At 46.5% G+C, this 20,173-nt stretch overlaps 1 protein-coding gene across 1 annotated transcript in view; it reads left to right on the top strand.

Annotated features, from left to right (window-relative positions):
• STAB2 (stabilin 2) overlaps positions 1-19,818 on the top strand; it is an 84,136-nt gene extending 64,318 nt beyond the window's left edge. The window contains exons 49-69 of the mRNA XM_076339581.1: positions 46-171; positions 514-573; positions 1,113-1,289; positions 1,372-1,461; positions 2,220-2,366; positions 3,594-3,650; positions 4,109-4,232; positions 5,218-5,367; positions 7,215-7,319; positions 7,715-7,822; positions 8,499-8,692; positions 9,731-9,872; positions 10,220-10,353; positions 11,523-11,688; positions 11,923-12,029; positions 12,671-12,790; positions 13,383-13,541; positions 15,773-15,880; positions 17,641-17,769; positions 18,867-18,986; positions 19,609-19,818. Of these exons, the coding sequence (XP_076195696.1) occupies positions 46-171; positions 514-573; positions 1,113-1,289; positions 1,372-1,461; positions 2,220-2,366; positions 3,594-3,650; positions 4,109-4,232; positions 5,218-5,367; positions 7,215-7,319; positions 7,715-7,822; positions 8,499-8,692; positions 9,731-9,872; positions 10,220-10,353; positions 11,523-11,688; positions 11,923-12,029; positions 12,671-12,790; positions 13,383-13,541; positions 15,773-15,880; positions 17,641-17,769; positions 18,867-18,986; positions 19,609-19,659 (2,574 nt within the window). The 3' untranslated portion in view covers positions 19,660-19,818. The remainder of the gene's footprint in view (positions 1-45; positions 172-513; positions 574-1,112; positions 1,290-1,371; positions 1,462-2,219; positions 2,367-3,593; positions 3,651-4,108; positions 4,233-5,217; positions 5,368-7,214; positions 7,320-7,714; positions 7,823-8,498; positions 8,693-9,730; positions 9,873-10,219; positions 10,354-11,522; positions 11,689-11,922; positions 12,030-12,670; positions 12,791-13,382; positions 13,542-15,772; positions 15,881-17,640; positions 17,770-18,866; positions 18,987-19,608) is intronic.
• The last annotated feature ends 355 nt before the right edge of the window (positions 19,819-20,173 follow it).

Raw genomic sequence — 20,173 nt, 5'->3', positions numbered from 1 at the left:
CTCCCACAAGGTTCCACAAAAAATGTGTTTTTGTTTCCTTTCTAGAACTCACTGGTTTTGAACAACAAAGCTGAAGTTATACTCAGCGATGCTGTTGGCACAAATGGCGTGATCCATATCATAAACCAAATTCTGGTCCCATCACATATGCAGGATTTCCCCCTTAAGAAGGTATGTGCAGCTCATTGCCATTCTCAATGCAGGGGCTTTTCCACAGTTACTGTTAGATCATGTTTAAATCATGTAAGTCACAAAAAAACCCAGTGATACTAAAAAGACCTTATACAAACATCATTTGACACTGCTGAATAAGTTAAATGTTGTATTTAAAATTCATTCAGGAATCACAGTTCTACTAAGAACAGTATAAGAGGACTTCTGCACAGGGCTTTTACAGCGGCATTGATTTCATAGCAAAAAGTGACTTACAGGGGAAAGCAAGATAATATCTGCTTTTTAAATACCTATATAATGTATTTATTAGATAAATTACTGAAATTCCTTTCTTTGTAGGAAAGCCTTAAAATGGTTGCAGCCAAACATGGATACATCCTGTTCAGCAGTTTGCTGGAGGTAAGGTCACAAGAGACAGCAGCCACTGGGCAAAGGTTTTAAACACTTTTTTAAAGACAAAAGCACAGGCATGGCACATGGCATTACTGGCAGGATGGTGTTCAGTGGAGCCAGCGGGCTCACAACACAGTACACGACAACCCTGGTCACCACATGGTCCCTCTTCCACAGAGGTAGGGGGATATCAAGCAGACCCACAGCCACCTTTCCCCTCCCCACTCAGCTCTGTCCTACCATATTTCAAATTACGTGGCCAAGGTTTGACCCAAGTATGACTTTTTGAGCCCAAAGTTGGGCCATCAGCCTGCTTTTCAGTCGGCAGCCCTGGGTGATGAAGCACTTCTGAGAATTCAGTCATGTAACTCAACTTGGGCAGCTCAACTGAGGCATCTGGTTTTTAAAGTCAGGCTGTTTGCGGGCTGGTGACCAGGCAGCCCACAGGCCACTGCATCCCAGTTATACTAGACGTTCACTCCATAGGGTCAATGTCATTTTAGATGGAGCATTAATCCTCTGCCCCAATTTTTGGTATGTTGCAGAAAAACAACCTGCTTGGGCTGATCAACGATCCTATTCACAAACCCGTCACGCTCTTCTGGCCCACAGACACAGCTATCCGTGGGCTGCCACAGGAGCAGCAGGACTTCCTCTTCAAGAAGTCCAACACTGACAAACTGGTCCAGTACCTTAAATTCCACATCGTCCGTGACGCTGCGGTAAGCCCTTGCTTTTTAGAAGCATTGCCAAGGCCAAGACATGCAAGCCCAGACACGTGCATTTCCCCTGTTTCCTTCCCAGGTGTTGGCCTACCAGCTCCCTGTCTCCACCTCATTGAAGACCCTGCAGGGCTCCAACCTCAGCGTTAGCTGCGGGGATAACAGGGAGATTGTAAGTGTTCACTCTGCCAGCACGCTTACCCCTTGCCCCTGCTGCAGGATCCACTCATGCAGACCCCACTGTGCCTGTGCATAGCCCCCAGAAAGGGTCAGTGGCACCAAAACTCAATTGGTCTTCACCAGTCCACGCCAACAGCCACAAAACCGGGGCAGCCACCCCAACAGATTCAGCAAACTAGATGGTTTGCAAGACTCTTTGGAGCTATCGTTTTCTCTGTTGTAAGATGCTATTTGTTCAAAACAGCTCTCAGTTACCTCAGAACTGAAATATCAGCACATTTTAACTTCTCCTACAATGAAATACACAATGGAAAACTATTTAGGTGAACCTGGCTTTGGCAGAAACCTCATGAATGCAGCATCTGCATGCAAACTCTGGTTTGTAAGCACTTAGAAGCTAAGATTGCAGGCATGCATGCAGCCTTGTTAAGCCAGAACAACGGCACGTTTTTCTTTGCAAATGTATCAGATCATCCCTGGCAAGCATCTGCCTCTGAAAACGTGACTAAGCCTAAATGTGCATAAGGTAAACCTGTGGACATAGGGCTGACACACTCTGTCCCCTTCAGGAAAGGCACAAAAGATCTGCCCATCTGTAATGTTATAGCATTCAGTTATAGGTCCCCAGATTGGTTTAGAGCAGAGGGAGAATTATCCCTAACACCCGTGCAGGACCTGGATTCAGCCTGGCCCCAAGGAAGACGAAGCTCATGACCTGTCACGCCCCCATCTCCCCATCCCATCCCTCAGGGCGCCCTTTTCCTGAACGACAGACAGTGCAAGATAGTGCAGCGGCAGCTGGAGTTCGACGGGGGCATTGCCTACGGCATCAACTGCCTGCTGACAGACCCCAGCCTGGGGGGACGCTGCGACAGCTTCTTCACCGTGGATTTCATGGTCAGTCCCCTTTTTTGGTCCCCCACCCTGGCAAAGGTGCAACCCAAGGGCCAAACCCTGTCCTCGCAGAGACTGGGGCAACACTGGCAGCAGCTTTGACACATTAAGTCCCACCACTTCGGTCTGGCTTCGTCTGCCGCACTGGTTAGAGCTAAGGTTAAGAAGCACAGCACAACACCTGAAAGATACACAACAGAAACCCTGCATCCACACTAAGCAATACACAGGACAAGTGGTTTCAGTTAAGACCAGCTTAGCAAGTCCTGCCCTGTTTTCAATAAGAACACTACCTTACAAATGCAAGCATAAATTTGAGGAATTGACAGATCTTCCTATCGAGCTTTTAAATTAATACAAATTCTCACTATGAATTTGGTCATACAGATTGCATTTACAAAGTTCCAAATTACAAAGCAACAGCGTTGCTGTCCTGACTGCACAGGACACAAGATAAGGACACAAGATAGAGAACTGCCTAGTCTGTTAACCAGACTCTTGGTCTCTCACATTTCTTGCTTTCGCAGAAATATCCTTTAGCACACCTGAACAGGCACTGTTTTAGTGGAGGAAACTTCTTCCACAAACTTTGATGGATCCCACAAACAGGAAGTTTTGAAACCCATTTTGAAATGGTTTCAAGACCAAATTTACTTCAGTTTAATTCGAGTGTATGAAAAAATTACCTAGAAGTAAAAAAGATTTCATGTAGTCAGTCTTAAAAAAGCTTATTGGAATTTATATTTCAATTATAAAGCCAACACTTGTGTGTATCCCATCTGCTCAAGTTACCTTTTGTTTCATGATTTTGTTAAATGAAATAGATACAGTTTCCTCAGATCTGGTCAGCACTTTCCAAGACGTAACCATTTACCTCTACTCCAAATTAGACATCCAGATCTGATGCAGCCCATGTCAATATTTGTTTGAAGAATATCCACCATCTTTTCCCTGCTTGTTTAAATCTAGAGCAAAGTTTCTTCTTCCAGAACTTATATTCTAGTATCAAAACTAATTTCTTGCATTTCATGGCACTAAATTAATGCAACTATTTTGTTGTCATTCTCCTCTCTTCTTTCTCCAGAGTTCTTATAATGTTTCAAGCATAGTAAGCCTACACTCTGCTCATATTTGCTGCTCTCATAAAACAGACTTTTTGTCCATTTCAAATAGCCTTTTGTTGCCATTATTTTAATATATTTTTTTTTCCTTGTCCATTTTGTACAACAGGGGCATTGTGTTAGCTGTTTCAGTAATTCTAAATGCCCTCCAGGGACAAAACCAAAGGTAATACATTAAAATCTTGCATTTAAGCAGTCTAACCTGCTCTTCTCTGTATTTCACACAAGCAAACTAGAATAAGTTGCTTTGAAAAAATAAAAAGCGAACCCTCAACAGTGAAGCCACACTGTTAAGTGATGCCACAAAGCCGCCGGGAGAAAGCTGTCCCCAGGGCAAACACCCAGACACTGGTGGTGGGGGATGCTTGTCGGTCTCACGCAGCATCCACTGTAGCGAGTGCTTTGGTTGACTTTGGAGCCAGCCTTCCATCCTCATTAATGGTGCTTAGCAAGTCGGGAATGAAAGAGAAGGTGGGGGCCTCACACCAGCACTCTTCACACATCACATTTTGATTCAATGTACATCAGAAACTGTGATTTAAAGAGGAAAAAAACCAAACCTCCACATGGCACTCATCTTCCTGTGTTTTTCCCCCTCTCTGCGCTGGCACACGTGATGCCCAGGAAGGGATCCACTGGTGCACATACAAGTCCTATGGGCTGCAGAGGGACGGCTGCCGTAGGAACTGCTCCATGGTCATCCACACGGTCAAGTGCTGCAAGGGCTACTTCGGGCCAGACTGCCAAGGTAGGACCCCCCTGCCACCAGCCACGTAGCGCCTGGCAGGCTGAACTGTGAGAGCTGGGATAGGGGGCATGAGGAGAGACCAGCCGCAAGATGGGGGAACTCTGTTGCAAGGGCTGAAGTAAACAGAAAGTATTATTGCTTTTCCACTCCAAATAATCTCTTTTTCACATTTACAGCAAGTTTGAAACTCCATGCTAGTAGCAAACTAAGTGAATGCTACAGAGAGTAAAGACTGCTCTGCTGTAACCAAACCTAGCGAGTCTTAATCAGTCACCAGCTGAAAGTCCTTTCAACACAAAAACAGACATCAGGTTCGTGGCAGTGATACCAGGAGACACCAGAGACACAGTGTACAATTCCTCAGCCACCTGCAAGCAAGCACACCACTGGCGTAAGCTCAGAAATTGCAGCTTTAACCAGGTGTGAGACAGTTTGAGAAGCTTTCTCTCCAGCTGTTTGTTAGCAAGCATTAACGAACGGTGTGCTCCTTCACCTGCCAGCCCCACAGGGGAACAGTACTGAGGCTCTCACCTGGCAGGCAGGTCCAGGGACACATAGCCCTGCCGACTCACTCTGTAGAGATTTCACAAACAGACACATGGCGGTCCCGAGCAATTTTGGCCAGCCCACCCCGAGCTGTCCTTTGGGCTCACCAGCACATGGAGGTGCATGAGCAAGGCTGGATTTGGGCAGGGGCTGGGCAGTCCCATTCACTGATAGGTCTGAATGAGCAAGCACCCAGACCCAGGGCTGGCAGAGTCTACAACACCGTTCTGACATAAGCTGTAAAAGTATGTCAAGGGATTTGGAGCAGGAGGCTTGCAGTTGCAAGTGTCACAGCCACTTTTACACGCCCCCACAGAGATGCATTTACAGGCCTTTCCCTGTTCAAGGATTTTTACAGAACAATAAATAACAAACAGTGACAATGCATAAACATGCACTTGAGCTAAACAGCCTTTTTTTTTTTTCTTAAACCTTTCAGCTTGCCCAGGGGGCCCAGAGACCCCATGCAATAACCACGGCTCCTGTGACGATGGGTACACTGGGACAGGAGAGTGCCACTGTGACAGCGGCTTCAATGGGACTTCGTGCGAGCTGTGTTTGCCAGGCAGATACGGCTCCAGCTGCAGGCGTATGTTTAAGTTACCTTTCCATATCATTGCCCATGTCAAGCTCAATCTATTTTGTCAGCAATGAGTTTTTAAGTAAACCAAGAAACACTTCCCACTTTCTACACTAACATTTTCCCCGAGTGCTTCCTCACACAGAGGGATGGCACAAGGTCTCAGAAGGGAGGAGAAGGCGGGGGGGGGGGCAGAGGTTTACATAGCTTTCTCTGCAGGGCTCCTCCTATTCTTGTAGGGTACATAAAAAACAGGGAATAGAGACAGAACCTCCATCAACAAGTGTTTTCAACTACAGCACAGCCTTCTCCCCCACCCTCATAAAAGGCAAGACAGCATTTTAGCAATGTGGTTCCTCAAGGACTGCAGGAGGCCAAGGCCATGCACTGCTTTTGCAGAAGAGAAGAAAAAGGACAGAGATGAAGGCAGTTTGTGAAGAGGGACGGCATCTAAGAAACTGCTCATATAATCCACTTCACTGTGGTTTTAAGTATAAACTAGGAGGAGCCAGGATCAATATCACCCTTTAAACTTAAATGCTTTCCCAACATAAAGCCTTGAGATGGGAAGCTACGATATTGATGCTTCCATCCTAACCGTGTGCACCCGTAGTGCTCATGAGGCACGTACCATGAAGGGTTATAGGCTAGATACCCTTGCAATGTAGGCAAGGCACCAGGCTTGGACACCAGTGCTCAGTATTATGCTTCCCTACAATTTGTCCATTTCATAGCACACCATAGCATAAACTGCATGAGCTGTTAGTCTGAAACCCAGATTGTGGTATCTAACAGAAAAGTTTTATGCATATTTATATCAGCCAAAAATTAGGTAACCAGCCTAAATAAAATAAAGCCAGAGGATGAAACTCCTTTTCAGCAGGACCAGGTTTTCAGAGAATCAGTTCCCCCAACCCCACATCATTTTCCTCTTTAAACAACAATATTTCAGGAAGAGGGATAAGGCAGGAAAAGATGCTACTTCGTTACATTATAAAACAGAGAGACAATAATTCCTTAAGAAGGACTCGGCATGTAAGTTATTGCAGGGCCCAAAGAGTAGGGAAAAAACATCACCTATAGATTAAATCAGCCCCTCATGCTTCAGTTTGCAGGGCACAAGGGGTAACACCCCACATATAAAAGGAACAAAAGGAATCCAGAAGCTTTTAGGCATAAAAACATCTAAAACCTGAAAAACACATTACAGGCAACTTGCCCACGTTTTACAGCAAAGTTCACTAACCTCATATTTGGCTTCCTCACTCAGACAGACCCCCTCCCTGCCAGCAACCAAACACTCTCACTCTGTACACCTTACTTCTCTCTGGCTAAAAGGCTCCCCCACAGCTAGCAGCTGCTGCACATTAGGACAGGATCAGGCCGGGTCTTCAGCTCAGCCATTAACTCCTTCCCGCCACAGTCCTTTGTGAAATTTGCTACTCTACCACAATGCAGATCAATACCCATTTTCAATTCCAGAGGGACATTGAACTAATACCAGTTATAAAATCATAGGACCACAGGATAATTCAGGTTGGAAAGGGCCTCAGGAGGTCTCTAGTCCAAACCCCTGCCCAAAGCAGGGTCAGCCCTGAGATCAAGCCAGGTTGTTCAGGATTTATCCTGTTGGGGCTTGCAAACCTCCGAGGATGGAGACTGCCCAACTGCTCTGGGAAGTCTGGTCCACTGCTTGACTGGCCTCATGGTGAAAAACCATGAGGTTAGATTTATCTGAATAATTGCTAAATAATACTGTATCTAAACTGACAGTATAGGTGATGTTTCTGTAGGGAAAGATTTTCTCCTTTCCCAATGGCAGCTCTGTAAGTGATCCCTCTGTGTTCCTTTTGCAGCCTGCGAATGCAAGACCAACGGGCAGTGTGACGAAGGATATTCAGGAACGGGACGATGTTTCTGTGAAACAGGATGGACTGGCCGGCTGTGTGAAACCAAGCTAGGTCTCTGCCTCCTCTCACCGGACTCTGTTGCATGGAGCCAGGGGTTCAAAGCACTTGCAATTCAACAGAGGGTTTGCATAGAGAAGAGAGAAAAAGGGTTAATAATATCAGAAGCCCTCTAAGGAGACTAAGGGACTCTGCTCTGGACTGAGAACAGGTCCCTTCACCCCTCTGTCTCCTCCTTTGTGAAATAGGAATATGAATGCCTACCTCCCCTGTGGAGGGGCTTTGGACTACACGAGGGAAGGTGTCACCTGAGAGCTAAGCAGTCAAAAAAATATTCTTACAGGTTTTCCACTTAGCAAGACTGGTATGAGGGCTTTTCGTTCTGCAGGAAACAAGGGCATTGCAATATAAATAGCTCTTTCATCCCAGCTGTTCTGCCTTCCCCACAGCTCTGCCGCCGGTGTGTTCCCCAAGCTGCTCTGCCAATGCCGTCTGCATGGAGAACAACACGTGTCAGTGCAAGCCATTCTACAACGGGGATGGGCTCACATGCACAGGTGAGCTCCCTCTCCCATCCTACAAGAAAGCAGGCTGTCCCCTCTTGCACATGCACTTGCGTGCAGTTGCCGTCTGGTATGAAATGTCGGCTATCAAACCTAACAGCTTCCACAGTGCAGCAAGTGAAACGAATTTAGGATATATACAGATCAGTTTTTTTCTGAAGCAAGTGGCTAGCTTCACCAGGTTTTACTGAGCAGGAGTATGAGCAAGAAGTGTGCTTCAGTCAGGGTTTTGAGACAGCAGGTTTTCAGCAGTGTTTCACTTACGGGATTTTCTTTTATGACCTTAAGGCAAGGCAGTTCCCCAGTAACGTCGCTGCAGAAACAGTCATTCTTTCTGAGCCAGGTGTCTCGCGTCCTCCAAAGTCACCCTGGCCAGAGCAGAGTCCCCAGAAAAGCAGCTCTCTTGGGCTGCCAAAAGGCAAAGCAGAACCTCTGGGGGGTGGTGCCACGTCTCTTAAATCGAGGACATCCTGACAAGGGCTTCAGAGCCCTAAAGGATAGCCTTCACACAAGTTCAGGAATGCCTCAGGAAACTCAAACAGTTGTTTTCCCCAAACAAGTGTTCTAGTATTTTTAGCGTGCCTTAAAAATCTGGAGGTGGTTTGTCTTTGTGAAGAACATCCTCCTTAAAAGCAGACTTTACTCACTTGTTTTCTTTTCCCCCGTGCAGCTGCAGACCTTTGCAAACAAAACAACGGCGGGTGCCACAAGGCAGCCGAATGCACACAACTTGGGGTGAAAGTCTTCTGTAGCTGCCAGAAAGGATACAAAGGCGATGGCTTTACATGCCTTCCAATAAATCCTTGCGCCGATGGGTTCAACGGAGGCTGCCATGAGCATGCCATTTGCACTGTCATAGGACCTGTAAGTTGAATGATTTCAGTCACCAGCAGGGAAGTCCGAGGCATTTCTTCCTGGTGCCAGCAGAAGTGTTTTCTCTGGCTGGATCACACCCCATACCTCTCAAAGTCCCTGTTTTCCGAAACAACCTTTACATAGCACCAGCCTACTTTCCACATCAGTTTGCTATCCTTTCAGCTGAGGGGTGAGAAACAGTTTGAAATCTTTCCTCTGGGGAAAGGGGTACTACAGCAGATGGGATATTTTGCACGTGTAATTTTTCTGTCCCCTTAGCTCTCCCTAACTGGCTATCCCTATTTGCAATAGGAGTTTGTTGGATTGAAACTGAATATAGTTTGGTAGCTAAACCTAGGGACAGTTGGGAGAACAGTATCACTTGTTGGTTGGCCGGACTCAGCTTAAAAAGCTCTGCAGCCACATGATACAAATTCCTTGGCCCCCACAGTCAAAGCTGTTGAGGAAAACATGTGCGGTGACTTGATCCAGCATTTGTCCTGGTGCTTTCGGGATCACCTGTCCGTTCCATTTTGGTGGCTTGCCTGATGTGTCTTCCAGGAGCTATCTAGAAAAGCCTTGCCGCTAATCCGTTCCAGCTGCCAACCATCGCAATCCCTGGATGTCACCAGCTCCTGCTTGGTTTATAGTTCTCAGTTTATTACTATCAGTGGGCTGCTAAATTCCTTTCATGCTCCCATGCCCAGTCATTTAAATATCATTTTGATAGGTTTGCCATCCATTTTTGTTAATTATGTGTCATATAATTCTCCAATGCATGTTATTAGCTTTGTGGATGGAATTATGCTTTGGTATTAATTCAGCAAAGCACCCAAGTGCATGTGTAAATATTTTGCTTAGAAGAATAAATGTCAGTGTCAGAGTTTGTGGTCTGTTGAATCACAGTTGTTAGTAGCAACTTTCCTGTTTGTCCATTCCTGGCTACATCAAGTGAAATTTTTCGAACAGTTCAGAATGTTGCTTGAAATACCACTTCTAAGTTAGCTAAGTACTTGGCTTAGCGGTTTTTATTCTCTCTCTGACCAGGACAAACGCAAGTGCGAATGTAAAAATAACTACATTGGTGATGGGCTGAACTGCTCGGTGATGCAGCTTCCCCTCAACCGCTGCTTGCAAGACAACGGGCAGTGCCACCCTGACGCTGACTGTGCCGATCTCCACTTCCAAGGTGAGAATGGCACACCATGCACACCACGGGACAGGGACATCCTCATCCCTGTGCCACTGCACTGAAGCCAGTGGCCAGGATCCTTGTTTCTGTAAGCTCACTCAATCATCTACCTATGTCCCCTTGAAACAATGAGATTGAAGTTAGAACGTGTGCTTACATACTTTGTGATACTGGATTTATGAAGCAACAGATGAGGGCATTCCAGGTAGGAATGTTACCCCTAAGGGATCAATCTGTCCTAACTACATTTCACAAAATTCACGGGTATTTCTATGGCACAGTTGACTCTGCATCCAGACATTGAAACCCCCTCAGGAAGAGCTGGTCCTTCTCTCTCTTTGCAGATACCACGGTTGGGGTTTTCCACTTACGGTCCCCACAAGGGCAGTACAAGATGACTTATGAGAAGGCAAAGGAGGCCTGTGCCAATGAGTCAGCCACCATCGCTACGTATAACCAGCTGCTGTACGCGCAGAAGGTGAGGTAGCCTCACTGCAGGAGGAGATCCCTGGAGAGGACCTAGCCACAGCGTAAATGGAGAGGGAGGAGCAAGGGGGCTGCTCTGTGCTAATAAGCTTCGTTTTCCCTCCTTTCCTTCCCCCGTGCCTCAGGGTATGTTTGGCTGGGAGCAGTTTTCAGACTGTTTATTGGTTTCACGCCTGCTCATACAGCACTGAAACCAGTTCCCAAGTTCTTGTTTCCAGTGATACTGGGATGGGATGGTAAAGTCAGACTTACAGAGTGTTTTCATGGAGGTTTTAATTATTAGCACTTCTTAAAGAAATACACACTTCAGAATTATGCTTAATTTTTTTTTTAATGTAAGGCTCCAGGAATCTTTTCCCCAAATGCTGTTAACTTAGCAGAGCCATTTCCATATTCTTTTCCTCGAGTCTGTTATAGACAGCGCATGGCTGACATCAGTGGGATGAGCATCACACCTTGGGTTTGTAAAACTTGTTTAGAAGAGTGAGTCAGACTGACTGTGCCTTTCTGGGTCCTTCCCATCTGTGGAAGGAAGAAAGACGCTCACCGTTTAGAGACACCTTTAGCAAAATGTGAGGCTGGACCACGGCCAGCATGTAAACCTGCCCCTGCTGCCCGAGGGGATCCAGATTGCAGCCTGAGCTGCATGTCCCCTGCGCCCCATAGTCTAAATATTTCCCTCAAAGCAGCAAAGTCGGCAGTGGGGCTGGCTCCAGCACTCCCGGGAGTGTTGGAGCTCTAGCTCCAGCACTCCCAGGAGCAATTTTCTGTGTTGAGCTGGTTTGTGAGCCCTTCCCACACTGACAAAAGGTGGGCTGGCACACGATGGGATTGCACGTCTCCCTTTGGCTTTCACACCCACCTCTGATCTTGCCTGGCTTTGGGCTTGGGGAAGCTTTTCCTGGGAAAGACTCCCTTAGTCCATACGGGGAGCCACTGACTTTCAGAGGGGCCCCATCTCCGCAGCCCTTTGGCCCAGAGCTCAGCACAGGGCAGGCTGCAGGACAGATGGATGGACAGAGCCCCCTCAGAAAGAGGGCTGGCAGGTCGGGTGCTGCCTGAGCGCCCTGGGGGGGATCGTCTGTTTTGTCTGCAGTGCCCCAGCCCCACCACCCAGCTCTTCCCCCAATGTTTTTTCCCTTATGGCCGATCCGGCTGCAGGCGAGGTACCACCTGTGTGCTGCTGGCTGGCTAGACGGCGAAAGAGTGGGCTACCCAACTGCCTTCTCCTCCCCAAACTGCGGCTCTGGGTACGTCGGCATCGTGGACTACGGGAGAAGAGTCAACCTGAGTGAAACCTGGGACGTCTTCTGCTACAGGGAGAAAGGTAAGTGGGTCCTTTGCTGCATCCCTCTGCACAAAGGGGAGCAGCAGCCCGGTTTTTGGTTCCTTTGGTCAGCCACAGGCTGCTAGATAACACTGCAAGAGACTCCACCTCTTTTTAACTTTAAAAAAAATATGTATCTGTTGCCTGAAAGTTGTTTTGTCAGGCACAGGACAGCCTAAAGCCTTCTAGCAAAGGGCGTTTGCCCACGCGGCTCTCTGTGTTTGTGCCTTCCAGAGGTGAACTGCACCTGCAAGCCAGGCTACGTGGGGGACGGCTTCTCCTGCAGCGGGAACTTGCTGCAAGTGCTGACGTCCTTCCCAACGCTGACAAACTTCTTGTCGGTACGGCCCACAGCTGGCGCGTTGCTCGGTCGGGTGAGCGGAGCGAAGCAGGCTCTGCCACCGGGTTGTATCTCAGTGTTTGCTTTACTAGCAGGTAACACCACCACACCAGCAAAGCAAGGTGGAGTGGTCTAAATCTGTGCCGTTGAAATCAGAACTTAGTCGCTATTTTTTTAATTACTTGCTCCAAAGAGGTTTTGGGGTTTTTAAAGTTCATTTGGAAATTAAACGCTACTGCAGCTTTAGCTTAAGGAGGATTCTGTGCACAACTGTTCCTGGCTTTCTAAGCATCACAAGGAGTGCGGTGCTTTTTTGTAATTTTATTGAATTGCTGCTGGGGAAAAAGGCAAAGCATTAAAAGGGTCCCTTTCTTGCCACTACTCAGAAAGGCATTATACGTGTAAGGAGGCTCACAGACAACAAGGGCCCAGCTCCTGCAGGTCAATTTAAGATGCGCTCGCCAAATCAGCAGCTAAAACTGGGTTTTGACAACAAACTTCTTCCATAATATCACTCCGGAGTTACTAGTGGCTATTAATAGAAAGCTTCTTTGTCGTTATTTATACAGTCTCATCTTTTCAGCTCCCCGCACAGGAGTGCACAACTGCTCTTTAGTAAAGCTGGATTTTGTTTCTGCCTAGGACATCATGGCTTACTCCAACAGCTCTAGGAAGGGGAAAGAGTTCCTGCGGTACCTCACGGACCTGTCAGTGCATGCCACTCTCTTTGCTCCAAACGATAGCGGGTTAAGGGAAAATGAGGTCAGGTTTTTTTTCTTTTTTCCTTCCTCATTTTAATAACACTTTTTAAACAGCCATTACAGGTTTCTGTATCCCAGTGAAATTTAAGTTTAAAAAAAAAATAATAATCTTAGTATGACATGACTTCTGTGTAACCCCACATAGTTTAAACTGTGCTTCTGAAAGAGGTGAGTTCATCGTTTCCATTTCTTTTCCATAGTTAGGAGTGTAAGGTTATCAAGCGTTCAAGTCACTACAGACTTTTCCATCAGGGATTTTAGTTACCCAGTTATAAAGGAGTCTGCCTGACATGAAGCTTTCTCTGCCTTATTAACATCAAGCACAGTTATTTGAAGAAAGCAGTGCCCAGCTTTGGTATTTCCCACAAATACGTTAAAGGCATCTGGTCCTCCCTCCCTCCCCCCCCTTGCCATCAGAGGCCAGCAGGGAGAGAAGATCCCACTGTTCACATCCAGATTTCCCAATAGCCTCTACCCCATATTGCACTTGCTGTAGCATTAATAGCAAAGAGGGAAAAAGGCCACAGGCACTGGTAAATCCAGAAGATTAATGAGATCAGTTAACATTCCTTCTATTTTGCTCTCATTTGCAGACACTTTCCGGGCGAGACATCGAGTATCATTTATCTAATGCCAGCATAATGTTTTATGAGGACTTGACCAATGGAACCACTCTTCTAACTCATCTTGGGGAAAAACTCCTCATTACAAACACCAGGGGCCAGGAACATCAAGTCCCTACCGCTGAACAGGTACCTTTTTAATAAATCTCCCATCTTCGTGCTTTTTCCCCACTTAGGCTATACCCTGTAATCGGGTGACACACTGATCCGGAGAGCAATTTGGTACGGTTATAGGGGGCAGCAATGAGAGGCTGACTTCAGAAGGCTCCTGCCCAGAGACTGCAGGATAGCAGTTGGCAAACTGCAAATTTACAAGTTTGCAAATGGCCAAGCTCTGACCCGCAGAACTTGAGAAAAGCTGTTCAGGCGGCCTGCAGGAATGGCAGGATGGGGATACGGGCTGGATTCAACCCTTCTCTCAGCCTGGCAGGATTATGGGAGATGGCAGTGCAATAAGAGGAGAGATGAGAGCAGCAGCTTATCATTAAAGAAAGGTGTTGGTATTTGTAAAGTTTCTTGGTAACCTTTTGGGAGAGGTGGGAGATGCTAGCACAGCCTTGCTCAGAGCAAAAGCAGACAAAACAGTGGTTTGCATCTTTTATTACTATTTCAGTGGGTTTTAAATGCAAAAATTGATATCCTTTTTACAAATGGAAAATATCCTTTGACATTTTAGGGGAACACATCCTTTGAAAACACACCCAACTTCTCATTTTTTTTTATTAAGAAAATACTCACTACCCCAGCATTTCAAATGACCTCTATGACAGCAACCCCTTGAGACCGAGGTTGGGACTCTGCTGTGGGTGATGCAGTATAGCTGAATATGAAAATAAGAAACCCTGCGTCCGTGGGCTTGCAGTTAAAATGTGCTCTAGAGAATGGCACTGGACCCAAGGCAAGTTGAGTGCCCAACATGCCAGCTGGGGGCAGGGGGGGAGGATTTTCACAGACACCAACAAGAAGGGAATAGGTGCTGCAGGAAGAGGTGCACAAATGACTCATCTGTTGCCTTTGCTCCCTTCCTCCTTCGAGGACAAACTCCTTTGGCATGAGAATTACCATTTATATTTTTAAAACCACCCTAATACTGCAAACCCAGTAATTGCATTAATAAAGTATACCCTCGTGAGAGATTGGGTGCACCAGCACAAGGCTTACCTGTATCACTCATTAGCATGCCAGGAGCTCTTTTGGATTACTTTGATCTGATATTTGAGTTAAAAGAGATTCTCCTTAAAAAAAAAAATCCTCTTTTCTTCAAAAGCTGCCAAGGGGAGGCTTTGAGCCCATTAACACAAATCTTGCTCCTGCCCTTCAAAGCTGGCTGGAAATTTGTAGCTTTTCTTCCTTCCTGGAGGACCTGAGCAAGCCCCCAGTTCCCCCGGCTGCAGTAAAGCTCAGCGGGGTGCCAGGGTGGGAAGGAGAGGTAGCAGCCGCTTTCCACGCATGCTCCAGGCAGCCAAGCACCCACCTGTCCCAGCACACCAGGTCAGAGCCCACAGGCTTTCCCCAGGACCCTGGCAGGGGTGAGGGAGAGGGAGGAGGACATGGTGTGACTCCCACACCACTCCGCGGTGCCACCACGGCTGAGTCCCTTCCTCCCTGGGCACAGAAAGTCGACGTGTGCTCCAGTAGCAGTGTACCACCTTGTGCCTGGGGCAAGAGCAGGCAGCAGCTCTCGGTTCTGCTCACCGAGGAGAAAACGTTTTGCTAGGATGCAATTTAAAGCAGAGTTTGCAATAGCTCAGACACCCATGCTCCCAAAAATGCTGGAGAGACTCAGGATCGGCTTGAAGCAGTCAAGGACTCCTGTTATCAGCAGAGTCTAGAGAAGCGTTGGGGTGGCAATGACCGATCCCGTCCCTCTCCTTTCTCACCTCCTGATAAGCTGCCAAATGGGACCACCTTCCAGCTCACTGACACTAGGCCACCAAATAATCTGCAGGCAGCGGCTCCCCATCAGTGCTGACCCAGCACTTCTCAAGCCAGCAAACTCAGTGCAAGTGGCATCCTCAGCACAGAAAGCAGCTGTAACAGCGGCAGGCTGCAGCTGTAACAGCACTCCTAGGCAGAGCTTGATAATTGCACAAACATCACAAAAACCCTTATTTTAAAAAAAAAAAAAAAAATGCCTGAAGGCAATATGCAGGTAATGATGATGCTACTTCATGCACAGGAGAGCCATGACCAGCCTGGGGCCATCCCAGGCTGATGTCCAGGGAGGCAGCGGTGTAAGCCCCCACGTGATTTTTCCTCTGTTTGTCAGTAACTGAGGTGGGTCAAGAGTCTCAAGGTTTATTTCAGTCCCAAAGGGAGGAGGGTCAAAACTCAGCTCTCATTGCTCTTTCTCCTGGCAGAGTGAGATCAGGTATGTGGACAGAAGTGCTATTGTTGAGTGGGATATAATCGCTTCCAACGGGATAATCCACGTCATTTCAGAGCCTTTAAAGGCTCCGCCAGCACCTGTAAGTACATAGTGATTTTTTTTGGTTTTTTGGGTGGTGGGAGCTCTGTTCCATGCAGGGTATTCTGTGACAGCCCAACACAGGCTCAAGCTGACCTTACAAGATGACCGACCACTTATTTAATCCAAAGAACTTCCCTTCCATCGAGGTATCTCATTCTGATCCTTCTCTCCATGCGCTGGAGGGGCCTCACTCACGTTTACAGCCCATCTATCCCAGCTCTGATTTCAGAAGTGGCTAATCAGCTGCCTCCTTGGTCCGCAAGATTAATGCGACGGATACCCTATTTCTCACCTTCATTTTGTTCTGAGCAACCCTTTCTTCTTTACAAACCAGCCTTCTTGTTCCTAGAAGCTCAGTAACATGCCTGCACAATCTCTGTTCACAGAAATCCCTTGCAGCCTACAATCCTCACAAGTAGAAAATGACACACTTAGGTAAAAGCATAAATTACTGCCTGAAAATGAGTCAAAATAATAGGCAACTTCTGTCAGTCTACAGCAGCATGATATTATAGTCTTTATAATACCTTTCACATGCTAGAGGGCAACTAAATGTTTTCTAATATTTAGCTGTCCAGCGGCACTGTGTAAATTACTTTGTTTTCTAAAAAATAAATGAAGAGAGCATATCTATTAAGACAATGTGATTATTTTTGCCAGGGTAGGTTTAGTAATTAGTTTTCTAGGCAGGAGGCCACGGAGCTAGAGCATCACATGGAAAAGCAAGAGTAAGAGCATATGAATCTCCTACCCATTTCCAGACCCCTCCTCACCTCCCGGATTGCCAGCAAAGAGCACAGTGCTTTGGGGAGATTGCAGCCTGAGTGGCTGCGTGCCCTGGGATCCCTCAAACTTATTATCACTCCAAAACTGCCAGTCACCTTCATGGTATCAGTCTGTCAAGGCCACAGAGCTGCAGAAGGCAAACCAAAGTCAAAGTCAGAGTCTGGAGGCATTTCTCCCCTTTAGATTAAATCCAGATCACATGTGAATTTCTTTCAGTCCTTCACCTACATATTTATTAAAATATTTATAAAATATTGTATACAGTTACTTGGATTGGCACTTTACCTGCTTGACTGAAGAATAATTTCAGGTTAAAGGCATTGCGTGTTTTGGGGCAAAATGACCTACAGAAAGCAGGTGTTGGGCCGCTGGCGGAGCCCAGCCCTGCACACCCTCTGCACAGGCTGCCAGTCCCTCTAACCAGTGATGAGATGGGCCTCCTCCCAGATGCGGTTTGGTTTGAGCCCTGATAAGCAGGGCTCAGAGGATGGTATGGCTGCCGATAGCTGGCAATAACCAACACCTCCCCAGTGCACAAAGCAGTGGGGAATAAGCTTGAACCCATGCAGAGCCCTCTAGGGTTTGTAGCACAGGTTTCCAAAGCTGCTTAAGGGCATTTGGTACCCACTTCACCTCCTCAGGCCAGTGAGGTTTCAGCCTCATCATAGCCTCTATTGCTACTTTGAAAAGGCTGACCAGAAAAGATCGCTTAGGCATGCTCTGTAACTTCAGAAACATAACCAAGATGAAGCTGTACCACAGCCAGTGTCCAGTACCCTGAAAAAAAAATTAATTTGCAATTACTATCAAAAGGCCGTATTTAACTGTCTCTAGGGATCACGTACCAGGAAACTCGAGCACAAAAGCAGTTCAGGACTAGGGCATATCTCAAAGGGACACTGCATGTGCTCGGGTGCTGGTAGGTGACCAGTGCCCACCCCGTTGCTCACTCACCCTCTCTCTCGCTTCCAGGCTCCTCTCCATGCCAGTACTGGGACAGGAATATTCTTTGGCATCTGCCTGGTTACTGGAATTGTGGCTTTTATCGGATATTCTTACCTCAGGTTCAGGAGGAGAAACACAGGCTTCCAGCACTTCAAGGTAGGCAGCAGACAGGAATGCAAAGCAGGGGGGCAGCACTACCCCAGACCCACCGCACCTCCCAAACTCACAGCCTCCAATTTCTCCTTGCATTTTATTAAGCTAGAAACATTCCCGATCGCTTCCCACTTGAACCATTCAGACTAAGACATGGAGAAAGCGGGGAAGGCTCACACACTTGTCTTGGGCACAAGCTTACACTTGCCTACTGCTCCCCCCAACCTCTCCCTCCAGGGTGCCTGAGGGGCTCCTGCTCTCTCAGACACTTCCAACACCAAGGACTGGCCAAACACTTATTTAAGTATACGGCACCAGTGTGGAAGTCTTTGCCTCACCAGAAAGCTCACCTTTAGGGAAGCAGGTAATTACAACCACTGAAAGGGCACCTGTTCTCTTCCCCTTCCTTCAGGACATTGCTAATAATTTTGCTGCTCTGGAGGTTGAAACGTTTGATAGGGAAAAAGCCCAGATTCAAAAGACAAGCAAATTGAAATGACTGTCAGGACTGAAAAGCGCAAGTTTTTATACTGATGCGCTCTCCTGCTTGCTTTAACTAACTTTGCTAGCTTCACGTAGCATCGTGGTGATGTGAAACCAGCCAGCAACAGCCAAGCTACTCAGAGACCAGGGATGACAAAAAAGTGTTACAAAATACACAAAAATCAATCCAAAAGGAAGTCTACCTAGAAGTAACCAGAAATCCCTTCCTATTCTAGACCCTGCATAATGTGAATCGTCTTCTAGAAACAAAAACAGGAGCCATGAGCCAGGGGAAATGCTTGTATTTTTATGTAGTTGCAATTTAAGAGAGTGCTCAGGACCAACCAGGTACCTTTTATCCCAGGCACAATGCCAGGGCAACACTCCCTCTCCCATTCTTTGCTGAGGCGTTAAAATAGTAAGGGAGAGAAAAAAGGTTCCAGCGTGAAGTGACCTGAGATAATACAACAACCTAGGACACAGTTCATGCCCGGAGACACTGATAAAGCCCGTTCAGTCACAACGCTGCACCAGTCGGTAGCGAAGCTTAAGTGTCCCACTTAATGCACTGTTAGGAGGAGGATGGATTTTAAGCAGGTTTGTGTGATTTTATGTAGTTAAAAGATGACACTGACGTAACATCACTGGACAAGTCACAGCCTTCAAATATCACCAACCCCTCATATGAAAGTTCTTCTGCACTGACTCCACCAGAACCTTCTTATGATCCTTTCTCGGTAAGTGTTCATTTTGATTTGAGATTGAGACACAACTAAAATCATGGTAAGAGGGAATGACTTTATGAAAGGAAGACGTCTAGTCGCAAAAAAGGAAAAATTAATTCAGGAAAACACCATTCAAGTTCCTGGCTTTCCTGTCTCACCACTGCTACAAATTGGGTCTGTGGTCTACAGCTGTATCTCAAGTCTACCTTCAAAGAGAGCTGAATTAAACAGGACTTCAAACGCTACTCGATGCCAGCGACGTGTCTATACAAACTTAAAAAGCCTTCCAATTTTGTCTTCCCTTCTCTTCGCTGCAAACGCAGCTGAGTGTCACGCCAGCACTCTGCAAAGAATCTGAAATGCAACGGGGAGGGGGCTGGTAAACAAGGGGAGGAAAGATTGAGTAAAGCTAGAATATCTGACTAGCCTCAATGGTCCAATTTAGCAAGACCCTCATGTACATGCAGAGTCTAAAAATCAAAATAAACCTTTCTGCATCCAGTAAAAAGACTTGTTTAGTGCAAAAGTGTCAGGTGCAACCTCTGCCATCTGTATGGACAGATTTGCCAAAAAGTGACTTTCATTTCTTAATGCAATGTTCAAGTCTGATTTTTCTTTTTCTTCTATTTTATAGGATTCAGATGACCAGCAGCTTGTGATGAGTGGTCCTCATGATCAGAATTAAAGACTGAATTTGGCATTAGTCAATTATAAAACACATTTCTATTTACACTTACTGTGGAAAAAACAGCACCTACACATTTCGGGGAATAAAATCTTGTTACAAATTAAAAACTGAAAGAGCACAGCTTTGTTTAAGATGCAGTCTATAGAGTTCACAGAGTTACCAACCTCAGAAGCGGTGGCTGTATCTGAGCAATATCAACTAAGAGTGCCAAATGCAAAACCGAGTCTCAACTAACCTACCCAGAAGCAAACAGACACTTCTCAGTGAAAAGTAGATGACTTTCACTAGTCTATATAACTGCTTTTATTCTTCTTCACAGACTTTAAAACAGCCTCAAACACACTGCTAACTTGCAAATATCCTAAATTTGCTAGTACTCCAGCTCTACGATTTCATTTTGGCTCAGTTACGACTACAACTGGCAAGTGTGAAACAGAACACGTGTTAAACCTGTATTTTTAAACTAAGGAGATTTTTTGCTAGTAAACTTTCTTGTAAGAATTTCAGCAGC

This window comes from Aptenodytes patagonicus, chromosome 1, assembly GCF_965638725.1.
Source record: "Aptenodytes patagonicus chromosome 1, bAptPat1.pri.cur, whole genome shotgun sequence".
In the NCBI taxonomy this organism is placed as follows: Eukaryota; Metazoa; Chordata; class Aves; order Sphenisciformes; family Spheniscidae; genus Aptenodytes; species Aptenodytes patagonicus.
Note: the sequence above shows the minus strand (reverse complement) of the source record. Positions and strands in the feature narration are given on the sequence as shown.